The 12,818-nt window shown below is 29.8% G+C and overlaps 1 protein-coding gene across 2 annotated transcripts in view; it reads left to right on the top strand.

Annotated features, from left to right (window-relative positions):
• LOC134693519 (urease subunit alpha-like) overlaps positions 1–12,818 on the top strand; it is an 84,962-nt gene that overhangs the window by 55,971 nt on the left and 16,173 nt on the right. For both annotated transcript variants that reach the window (XM_063554356.1, XM_063554357.1), the window contains exon 7: positions 9,240–9,317. In XM_063554356.1, the coding sequence (XP_063410426.1) occupies positions 9,240–9,317 (78 nt within the window). The remainder of the gene's footprint in view (positions 1–9,239; positions 9,318–12,818) is intronic.

Here is a 12,818-nt window from a genome sequence, read left to right as displayed (position 1 = left end):
AGGACTAACAAATATCCCCGTACTAAGGTTTTCTAGGGTGACTCGTGTACTTAGTACAATTTAGTGTAATTACGTAGACTGTGATTTATGGTATTTGCCTCTGTCCTTTGATGTCTGTATATTTACATTATGTAATATGTGTTGTGTATATATATTATACATACATGTAATAGGGTTACAGAGTAAACACATGTGAAATTCTTATCTAATTTAAAATTTGGTCCTGATATGTTTTTACCGGTTAGAAATGCGCTTATATGTTATCAGAAAAATATTCGAAATTCTGAATTACTGAATAAATGCATTTATTATTTTGTTTACCTAAATTTATGTCGACAAATAGAAAATCACAAAATATATGGCGTATTAAAGTATTTCACCCTTCAATAATAAAGATGGTAGATATTTCGAATATCTTACAATGAATGAATTAAGTTTTAGTCTTTTACACAGAGAAGTATGAATAAGAAGTCTCAGATATGGATATTCTTACACCAGGATTATCATTTAATACGCCAGAAGCGCGTTTTGTCTACATAAGACTCATCCGTGACGCTCATATCAAAATAGTTAGAAAGTCAAACAAGTACAAAGTTGAAGAGCATTGAGGGACCCAAAATTTCAAAAAAAGTTGAGCCAAATACGGCTAAGATAATCTACTCCTGGGATAAGAAATTCCTTAGTTTTTCGAAAAATTTAAAGTTTTGTAAACATGTGTTGGGTATATATATTATATATACATGTAATAGAATCACAGAGTAAACACATATGAAATTCTTATCTAAGTTAAAATTTGGTCCTGATATGTTTTTACCAGTTAGAAATGCGCTTATATGTTATCAGAAAATTTAATATTCGGAATAACTGAATAAATTCAATTATTATTTTGTTTACATTAAATTATGTCGACAAATAGAAAATCAAAACATATATTGCGTATTAAAGTATATCACCCTTCAATTATAAAGATGGTAGATATTTCGAATATCTTACAATGAATGAATCAACTTTTAGTCTTTTACACAGAGAAGTATGAATTATAAGTCTCAGATGTGGGATATGCTAACACACTCAGCACATTTATAAATTATTTTGAGGTCAATATACGATGTTTAACAATAACCAATTATAGTTATCAATGGTACCAGGATTATAATTTATACGCCAGACGCGCGTATTGTCTACACAAGACTCATCAGTGACGCTCATATCAAAATAGTTAGAAAGCCAAACAAGTACAAAGTTGCAGAGCATTGAGGACACAAAATTCCAAAAATGTTGAGTTAAATACGGCTAAGATAATCTTCTCCTGGGGTAAAAAATTATAATTCCTTCGTTTTTCGAAAATTAAAAGTTTTGTAAACATGTGTTGTGTATATATATTATATATACATGTAATAGGGTCACAGAGGAAACACATATGAAATTCTTAATTAATTTAAAATTTGGTCCTGATATGTTTTTACCGGTTAGAAATGCTCTTATATGTTTTCAGAAAATATTTGATATTCTGAATTACTGAATAAATGCATTTATTATTTTGTCGACAAATAGAAAATCCGAAAATATACGCCGTATTAAAGTATTTCACATTTCAATTATAAAGATGTTAGATATTTCGAATATCTTACAATGAATGAATCAACTTTTAGTCTTTTACACAATGAAGTATGAACTAAAAGTCTCAGATACAGGATATGCTAACACACTTAGCACATTTATAAATTATTTTGAGGTCAATATACGATGTTTAATAATAAACAATAGTTATCAATGGTACCAGGATTATAATTTAATACGCCAGACGTAAAAAAAAATTCAATTTCAACCTAAAAATAGACATTAAGAATTTAGTTTGAGAAAGATGTAAATGATTAGAATAATAAACAGAATTTAAAATCGCACAGCGTAAGTAATTTATTCGTTTGAAAGTATTATTGTCATACAAACTGTCGTTAAAGATGCAATGCGTAGCCTTGACAAGTAAATTAATATTTCGCACTGTATAAACCGTGTCAAACAAATTATATGTCTTACTACATTAAATCTTGATTTAAATTGTCTCTAATTCAAAAATAATAATTCTCATATTTTACAGTTTTAACATCTACAAATTTTTATTAATAAAACAATATTCCATATCACTCATGGCGTTGTCAGTTTATTTTAGATTTATGAGTTTGACTGTTCCTTCTGGTATCTTTCGTCCCTCGTTTCTTGCCAATTCATTCAGACTTTTGAAATTTGAATTCAAATACAGCATTCTTTGTACCGTTCATTATGATAGGATATCATCACCAATTGTCATGCTAATAAAACCTACGCGCAAGCGCATACGAAGTATGACAAATTCTAAATGAATTGATTTGACGTTGTTTTGTCAATTTCATTATAATGGAGATAACAATATTGTATTTAAATTTCCAAAGTCATCATTTGGAGATTTTATGGTCGCAAGTTCCCGTTTATGTAAACTTAAACTTAATTTGCGACCATCAATTCACCAATTGATGCTGTCGGAACTTCAAATACAATAAATTATTTTGAGGTCAATATACGATGTTTAACAATAAACAATTATAGTTATTAATGGTACCAGGATTATAATTTATACGCCAGACGCGCGTATTGTCTACACAAGACTCATCAGTGACGCTCATATCAAAATAGTTAGAAAGCCAAACAAGTACAAAGTTGCAGAGCATTGAGGACACAAAATTCCAAAAATGTTGAGTTAAATACGGCTAAGATAATCTTCTCCTGGGGTAAAAAATTCCTTCGTTTTTCGAAAATTAAAAGTTTTGTAAACATGTGTTGTGTATATATATTATATATACATGTAATAGGGTCACAGAGGAAACACATATGAAATTCTTAATTAATTTAAAATTTGGTCCTGATATGTTTTTACCGGTTAGAAATGCTCTTATATGTTTTCAGAAAATATTTGATATTCTGAATTACTGAATAAATGCATTTATTATTTTGTCGACAAATAGAAAATCCGAAAATATACGCCGTATTAAAGTATTTCACCTTTCAATTATAAAGATGTTAGATATTTCGAATATCTTACAATGAATGAATCAACTTTTAGTCTTTTACACAATGAAGTATGAACTAAAAGTCTCAGATACAGGATATGCTAACACACTCAGCACATTTATAAATTATTTTGAGGTCAATATACGATGTTTAATAATAAACAATAGTTATCAATGGTACCAGGATTATAATTTAATACGCCAGACGTAAAAAAAAATTCAATTTCAACCTAAAAATAGACATTAAGAATTTAGTTTGAGAAAGATGTAAATGATTAGAATAATAAACAGAATTTAAAATCGCACAGCGTAAGTAATTTATTCGTTTGAAAGTATTATTGTCATACAAACTGTCGTTAAAGATGCAATGCGTAGCCTTGACAAGTAAATTAATATTTCGCACTGTATAAACCGTGTCAAACAAATTATATGTCTTACTACATTAAATCTTGATTTAAATTGTCTCTAATTCAAAAATAATAATTCTCATATTTTACAGTTTTAACATCTACAAATTTTTATTAATAAAACAATATTCCATATCACTCATGGCGTTGTCAGTTTATTTTAGATTTATGAGTTTGACTGTTCCTTCTGGTATCTTTCGTCCCTCGTTTCTTGCCAATTCATTCAGACTTTTGAAATTTGAATTCAAATACAGCATTCTTTGTACCGTTCATTATGATAGGATATCATCACCAATTGTCATGCTAATAAAACCTACGCGCAAGCGCATACGAAGTATGACAAATTCTAAATGAATTGATTTGACGTTGTTTTGTCAATTTCATTATAATGGAGATAAAAATATTGTATTTAAATTTCCAAAGTCATCATTTGGAGATTTTATGGTCGCAAGTTCCCGTTTATGTAAACTTAAACTTAATTTGCGACCATCAATTCACCAATTGATGCTGTCGGAACTTCAAATACAATAAATTATTTTGAGGTCAATATACGATGTTTAACAATAAACAATTATAGTTATTAATGGTACCAGGATTATAATTTATACGCCAGACGCGCGTATTGTCTACACAAGACTCATCAGTGACGCTCATATCAAAATAGTTAGAAAGCCAAACAAGTACAAAGTTGCAGAGCATTGAGGACACAAAATTCCAAAAATGTTGAGTTAAATACGGCTAAGATAATCTTCTCCTGGGGTAAAAAATTCCTTCGTTTTTCGAAAATTAAAAGTTTTGTAAACATGTGTTGTGTATATATATTATATATACATGTAATAGGGTCACAGAGGAAACACATATGAAATTCTTAATTAATTTAAAATTTGGTCCTGATATGTTTTTACCGGTTAGAAATGCTCTTATATGTTTTCAGAAAATATTTGATATTCTGAATTACTGAATAAATGCATTTATTATTTTGTCGACAAATAGAAAATCCGAAAATATACGCCGTATTAAAGTATTTCACCTTTCAATTATAAAGATGTTAGATATTTCGAATATCTTACAATGAATGAATCAACTTTTAGTCTTTTACACAATGAAGTATAAACTAAAAGTCTCTGATACAGGATATGCTAACACACTCAGCACATTTATAAATTATTTTGAGGTCAATATACGATGTTTAATAATAAACAATAGTTATCAATGGTACCAGGATTATAATTTAATACGCCAGACGTAAAAAAAAATTCAATTTCAACCTAAAAATAGACATTAAGAATTTAGTTTGAGAAAGATGTAAATGATTAGAATAATAAACAGAATTTAAAATCGCACAGCGTAAGTAATTTATTCGTTTGAAAGTATTATTGTCATACAAACTGTCGTTAAAGATGCAATGCGTAGCCTTGACAAGTAAATTAATATTTCGCACTGTATAAACCGTGTCAAACAAATTATATGTCTTACTACATTAAATCTTGATTTAAATTGTCTCTAATTCAAAAATAATAATTCTCATATTTTACAGTTTTAACATCTACAAATTTTTATTAATAAAACAATATTCCATATCACTCATGGCGTTGTCAGTTTATTTTAGATTTATGAGTTTGACTGTTCCTTCTGGTATCTTTCGTCCCTCGTTTCTTGCCAATTCATTCAGACTTTTGAAATTTGAATTCAAATACAGCATTCTTTGTACCGTTCATTATGATAGGATATCATCACCAATTGTCATGCTAATAAAACCTACGCGCAAGCGCATACGAAGTATGACAAATTCTAAATGAATTGATTTGACGTTGTTTTGTCAATTTCATTATAATGGAGATAACAATATTGTATTTAAATTTCCAAAGTCATCATTTGGAGATTTTATGGTCGCAAGTTCCCGTTTATGTAAACTTAAACTTAATTTGCGACCATCAATTCACCAATTGATGCTGTCGGAACTTCAAATACAATAAATTATTTTGAGGTCAATATACGATGTTTAACAATAAACAATTATAGTTATTAATGGTACCAGGATTATAATTTATACGCCAGACGCGCGTATTGTCTACACAAGACTCATCAGTGACGCTCATATCAAAATAGTTAGAAAGCCAAACAAGTACAAAGTTGCAGAGCATTGAGGACACAAAATTCCAAAAATGTTGAGTTAAATACGGCTAAGATAATCTTCTCCTGGGGTAAAAAATTCCTTCGTTTTTCGAAAATTAAAAGTTTTGTAAACATGTGTTGTGTATATATATATTATATACATGTAATAGGGTCACAGAGGAAACACATATGAAATTCTTAATTAATTTAAAATTTGGTCCTGATATGTTTTTACCGGTTAGAAATGCTCTTATATGTTTTCAGAAAATATTTGATATTCTGAATTACTGAATAAATGCATTTATTATTTTGTCGACAAATAGAAAATCCGAAAATATACGCCGTATTAAAGTATTTCACCTTTCAATTATAAAGATGTTAGATATTTCGAATATCTTACAATGAATGAATCAACTTTTAGTCTTTTACACAATGAAGTATGAACTAAAAGTCTCAGATACAGGATATGCTAACACACTCAGCACATTTATAAATTATTTTGAGGTCAATATACGATGTTTAATAATAAACAATAGTTATCAATGGTACCAGGATTATAATTTAATACGCCAGACGTAAAAAAAAAATTCAATTTCAACCTAAAAATAGACATTAAGAATTTAGTTTGAGAAAGATGTAAATGATTAGAATAATAAACAGAATTTAAAATCGCACAGCGTAAGTAATTTATTCGTTTGAAAGTATTATTGTCATACAAACTGTCGTTAAAGATGCAATGCGTAGCCTTGACAAGTAAATTAATATTTCGCACTGTATAAACCGTGTCAAACAAATTATATGTCTTACTACATTAAATCTTGATTTAAATTGTCTCTAATTCAAAAATAATAATTCTCATATTTTACAGTTTTAACATCTACAAATTTTTATTAATAAAACAATATTCCATATCACTCATGGCGTTGTCAGTTTATTTTAGATTTATGAGTTTGACTGTTCCTTCTGGTATCTTTCGTCCCTCGTTTCTTGCCAATTCATTCAGACTTTTGAAATTTGAATTCAAATACAGCATTCTTTGTACCGTTCATTATGATAGGATATCATCACCAATTGTCATGCTAATAAAACCTACGCGCAAGCGCATACGAAGTATGACAAATTCTAAATGAATTGATTTGACGTTGTTTTGTCAATTTCATTATAATGGAGATAAAAATATTGTATTTAAATTTCCAAAGTCATCATTTGGAGATTTTATGGTCGCAAGTTCCCGTTTATGTAAACTTAAACTTAATTTGCGACCATCAATTCACCAATTGATGCTGTCGGAACTTCAAATACAATAAATTATTTTGAGGTCAATATACGATGTTTAACAATAAACAATTATAGTTATTAATGGTACCAGGATTATAATTTATACGCCAGACGCGCGTATTGTCTACACAAGACTCATCAGTGACGCTCATATCAAAATAGTTAGAAAGCCAAACAAGTACAAAGTTGCAGAGCATTGAGGACACAAAATTCCAAAAATGTTGAGTTAAATACGGCTAAGATAATCTTCTCCTGGGGTAAAAAATTCCTTCGTTTTTCGAAAATTAAAAGTTTTGTAAACATGTGTTGTGTATATATATTATATATACATGTAATAGGGTCACAGAGGAAACACATATGAAATTCTTAATTAATTTAAAATTTGGTCCTGATATGTTTTTACCGGTTAGAAATGCTCTTATATGTTTTCAGAAAATATTTGATATTCTGAATTACTGAATAAATGCATTTATTATTTTGTCGACAAATAGAAAATCCGAAAATATACGCCGTATTAAAGTATTTCACCTTTCAATTATAAAGATGTTAGATATTTCGAATATCTTACAATGAATGAATCAACTTTTAGTCTTTTACACAATGAAGTATGAACTAAAAGTCTCTGATACAGGATATGCTAACACACTCAGCACATTTATAAATTATTTTGAGGTCAATATACGATGTTTAATAATAAACAATAGTTATCAATGGTACCAGGATTATAATTTAATACGCCAGACGCGCCTTTTGTCTACATAAGACTCATCAGTGACGCTCATATCAAAATAGTTAGAAAGCCAAACAAGTACAAAGTTGAAGAGCATCGAGGGACCCAAAATTCCAAAAAAAAGTTGAGCCAAATACGGCTTAGGTAATCTTCTCCTGGGATAAGAAGATCCTTAGTTTTTCGAAAAATTCAAAGTTTTGTGAACAGAAAATTGATAAAAATGACCATATAAATTATATGCATGTCAACACCGAGGTGCTGACTACTTACTTGTTATTTGATAACAAAGTTCTTTCATGTATACCCACCTTTCTATTTCAATTTTACTATATTTCATAGATACGATCAAACGACCTTCAAAAATTGCAATTATGAACATGCTCTTTATAGAAAGTGTCGGCCTATTTAACTTGCGCCTTAGATAAAACTTATTACATGTAACACTTTAGATTTTTGTATATTTTAAAAAAAAAATCAATTTCAACCTAAAAATAGACATTAAGAATTTAGTTTGAGAAAGATGTAAATGATTAGAATAATAAACAGAATTTAAAATCGCACAGCGTAAGTAATTTATTCGTTTGAAAGTATTATTGTCATACAAACTGTCGTTAAAGATGCAATGCGTAGCCTTGACAAGTAAATTAATATCTCGCACTGTATAAACCGTGTCAAACAAATTATATGTCTTACTACATTAAATCTTGATTTAAATTGTCTCTAATTCAAAAATAATAATTCTCATATTTTACAGTTTTAACATCTACAAATTTTTATTAATAAAACAATATTCCATATCACTCATGGCGTTGTCAGTTTATTTTAGATTTATGAGTTTGACTATTCCTTCTGGTATCTTTCGTCCCTCGTTTCTTGCCAATTCATTCAGACTTTTGAAATTAGAATTCAAATACAGCAATCTTTGTACCGTTCATTATGATAGGATATCATCACAAATAGCCTTGACAAGTAAATTAATATCTCGCACTGTATAAACCGTGTCAAACAAATTATATGTCTTACTACATTAAATCTTGATTTAAATTGTCTCTAATTCAAAAATAATAATTCTCATATTTTACAGTTTTAACATCTACAAATTTTTATTAATAAAACAATATTCCATATCACTCATGGCGTTGTCAGTTTATTTTAGATTTATGAGTTTGACTATTCCTTCTGGTATCTTTCGTCCCTCGTTTCTTGCCAATTCATTCAGACTTTTGAAATTTGAATTCAAATACAGCATTCTTTGTACCGTTCATTATGATAGGATATCATCACCAATTGTCATGCTAATAAAACCTACGCGCAAGCGCATACGAAGTATGACAAATTCTAAATGAATTGATTTGACGTTGTTTTGTCAATTTCATTATAATGGAGATAACAATATTGTATTTAAATTTCCAAAGTCATCATTTGGAGATTTTATGGTCGCAAGTTCCCGTTTATGTAAACTTAAACTTAATTTGCGACCATCAATTCACCAATTGATGCTGTCGGAACTTCAAATACAATACAGTTATATTTTCTTAATAGATAGATTTCTACAAATGAATACGTTAAATAACTGTCGGGATCTTGTTTAAGTTCTTTGAGTATCATAAATAAAACCTCAAAAAGAGTACAGTGTCGATCATATATACATATATTGTGTTTCAGGTTGGGAGCCATTATCACTTTATCGAGACAAACAAATATCTACAGTTTGACAGAAAAGCATCATATGGTATGAGACTGGTGAGTTTAAACAAACTATTACAGTTTTTATCAACGTGACCACTCTTATCATTTTATTCATTTGTGTAAACTGCTATTTCGAAACGATTTTTTAAAGACGCCGATGACATCATGCTGTTAAAACTACATTTTAGGAACTATCAATTACAAATGCCCAGTAGGTGTTTCCAGAAAGAATTAATTACTGAAATTTTCATATATTTTGAACTGTTGATGATTAGAGAGAATTATTCAGTACATTCAGAAATCACGTTTACTTCGTTTTAATTAGGACTTTACTTTAAATCGCCAAATCTGTCTCATAACACGCCATCTTGTCGACCAACCTGTCGACTCGTATATCAGGAGACGCTCATCCTATGGATTTCTCAAAGCAGGAGAGGAGACACTTACCTTGTGACCACACATCTTTTTTTAATGAAAAAGAGACTCTTATCCTGTGTACGAATCAGGTTTCATAACTAGCTGGAGACGCATCTTTTTCTCTTTCCTTTCCAAATTTATGCGATAAACACTTATTTTTTGTTTTCCTTTGATATATATGTTCTGAATCAATACCTTAATACAGATATATGCTTTTTAATTGATTTGTGAAATTTGGACTTTTGTAAATTAATGCTCCTTAAATTGAAGTAATTTTCACTGACATAATCTCCTAAAAGTGACTTTATCGAACAATTGTTACTTCAAATAACTTTGACACTGGAAATCAAGCTGGAATAGAATTTAAACCTAGCGATCTATTTTCGTTGAAATCGAGCACAAAGTTATTATTTTTACACAATAACTTTAAGAATGCTAATGAATTTTATAGATTTATCATGTTTTTATTTAAAATTCACAAATGGCAAATATGTTTCCTTTCTTCCAAAAATTCAACTTATTAACAATTTTCTGAATGAGTAGGATTAAAATTGAGAATGGAAGTGGGGAATGTGCCAAAGAGACAACAACCCGACCATATAAAAAAACAACAGCAGAAGGTCACCAACAGGTCTTCAATGTAGCGAGAAATTCTCGCACCCGGAGGCGTCCATCAGCTGTCCCCTAAACAAATATATACTAGTTCAGTGATAATGAACGCCATACTAATTTCCAAATTGTACACAAGAAACTAAAATTTAAAAAATACAAGACAAACAAAGGCCAGAGGCTCCTGACTTGGGACAGGCGCAAAAATGCGGCGGGATTAAACATGTTTATGAGATCTCAACCCTCCCCCAATACCTCAAGCCAATGTAGAAAAGTAAATGCATAAAAATACGCAATTTAAAATTCAATTCAAGAGAAGTCCGAGTCTGATGTCATAAGATGTAACCAAAGAAAATAAACAAAATGACAATAGTACATAAATAACAACAGACTACTAGCAGTTAACTGATATGCCAGCTCCAGACTTCAGTTAAACTGATTGAAAGATTATGATTTCATCATATGAATATCAGGCACAATTCTTCCCGTTAGGGGTTTAGTATCATACCATCATAACATATATGAGAAGAACATAACCCGTGTCATGCCAACAACTGGTTTTTAAAGCAATTGTTAAAGCAATTGCTTTCATGCCGTCGCGTATGGCCATCTTTGTGACCCAGATCAGAGACTCCGCCCAGATCAAGCCATAGTATTTTGTTAAACAGGCTTCTGGTCTGTCATTCTTAAACACCTATGTATGTTTTCTAATGCAATACATAGCTTGAAACTTTTGAAAAACGTTAGTGGATTTAAGAAGTTTCAGCATACGTTCTTGAAGATGTATTTTTGTATTTAGGGGGACAACCGTTTGACTATCAAAAAACATAGACGTCCGAGTGAAAAAAATTCATTTTTATACCTGCGATTCCGTTTTCCGTTCGTACGATGTTTCAACAAAATATGGAATCATTTCAGTTGTTGATTTAGTATTGAAAATTTGACTGAATTATCTTTTATTATATACGTTTTTATATGTTTAATTGGTGTTTTTTTAAGAAAGAGGTCAGGCGCTCTTGTTCATTCATAAAATTGTCGTTCATTCATAAATTTATCGTAAAATCAAAATCACTACACAGGTTATCAGGTTATACGTAGTGTCAAATGATTACCTGTAATCTAAAAATAGACAAAGTTAACTGACCTGTTTTGTTGATTTGTTTCCGAAAATAATTTAGAGGAACGAAACCCTTGTTAAGGTTTATGTACCCTTCTGTAGCCATTTTTGTACGAACTTTTCAAACGTCAATTGTATTAAAACTACAGATATAATGAATACTAGAGATAGGCCATTTTGTACATATTCCAAGGGGAAACTTGATGCAAAGCATTATTTTTTACTGTTCCATTGCATTTAATACAAAAAAAGAACTTTGTGGCAAATAAATCAAGATTTTTATAGAAAATCCACAGCCTTTATCCTTGTACTCTCATATTTGGCAATTTGATGACTGATAGATATAGGATTATTGCATGCAGTGCTAGCATTGATTTCCTTAAAACAAGTTTATAAATGTAGTTATTGGTTAAAACAAATATAAGTATGGCCAAAATCAAGTACACCTTTTAGGGTGCGCTCGACTTTAGTGACTCAGCACGAGGTGTTTTGGAATTTACAGGTTGCTTAGAACTTTTTGTAAAAAATAAACACTAGCACATCATAGAAAATCAAGTGAGTAATTTATGTTTCAAATTTTATAACAAAAGTATCTGTATTAAAGGCTGTGGATTTTCTATAAAAATCTTGATTTATTTGCCACAAAGTCCTCTTTTTCTATCAAATCCAATGAAACAGTAAAACAAATAATGCTTTGCATCAAGTTTCCCCTTAGAATATGTACTAAATGGCCTTTCTCTATTATTCATTATATCTGTAGTTTTGATACAATTGAGGTTTGAAAAATTCGTACAAAAATGGCAACAGAAGGGTACATAAACCTTAAAGTCATAAGAAACCTCAAATCAATAAAAATAATGCATATGTTTTTTATAACTCAATGGATAGTTTTCATTATAAAACTTATGTACATATACTTTTTTCTGAAGAAAATTCTTTAATTCATTCATATTTAGAAGAAGTTTACTTTATTTTAATTGCTTGCTGCCAGCAAGCAATTCCCCCGACATATTTTCCGTATGCAAAGTGACCTCAGTGTGACCCACCTCGTAAAAATCCGGTGATCACAATACGCATGAATGTCCTTAAAATAAACTATTATCTGAATTTACATGTTAAACACGTGCTCAATTTCCATGCTTTTTGTTGATTTTATGTCGATTGTTGACAAACAGGTGACAATCGTTAAACTTCGGATTCAAAACACGAACTTTAATTACCTGCCATATTATCACACCAACACTGGCCGATTGAAAAAAAAATTGACGATTATACGAAATTTACACGAAAAAAATGAGAAATTCGTGCACAGAAGACTAAGTTTATGAGGTTTGTATGCATTAGTTCAAGAATTGGAAGAACATTATTTTTTACCAGTCACTCGTTTCTTATGACTTTAAAAACACATAACA

The sequence above is a fragment of the Mytilus trossulus genome, chromosome 12, assembly GCF_036588685.1.
Source record: "Mytilus trossulus isolate FHL-02 chromosome 12, PNRI_Mtr1.1.1.hap1, whole genome shotgun sequence".
Classification (NCBI taxonomy): Eukaryota; Metazoa; Mollusca; class Bivalvia; order Mytilida; family Mytilidae; genus Mytilus; species Mytilus trossulus.
Note: the sequence above shows the minus strand (reverse complement) of the source record. Positions and strands in the feature narration are given on the sequence as shown.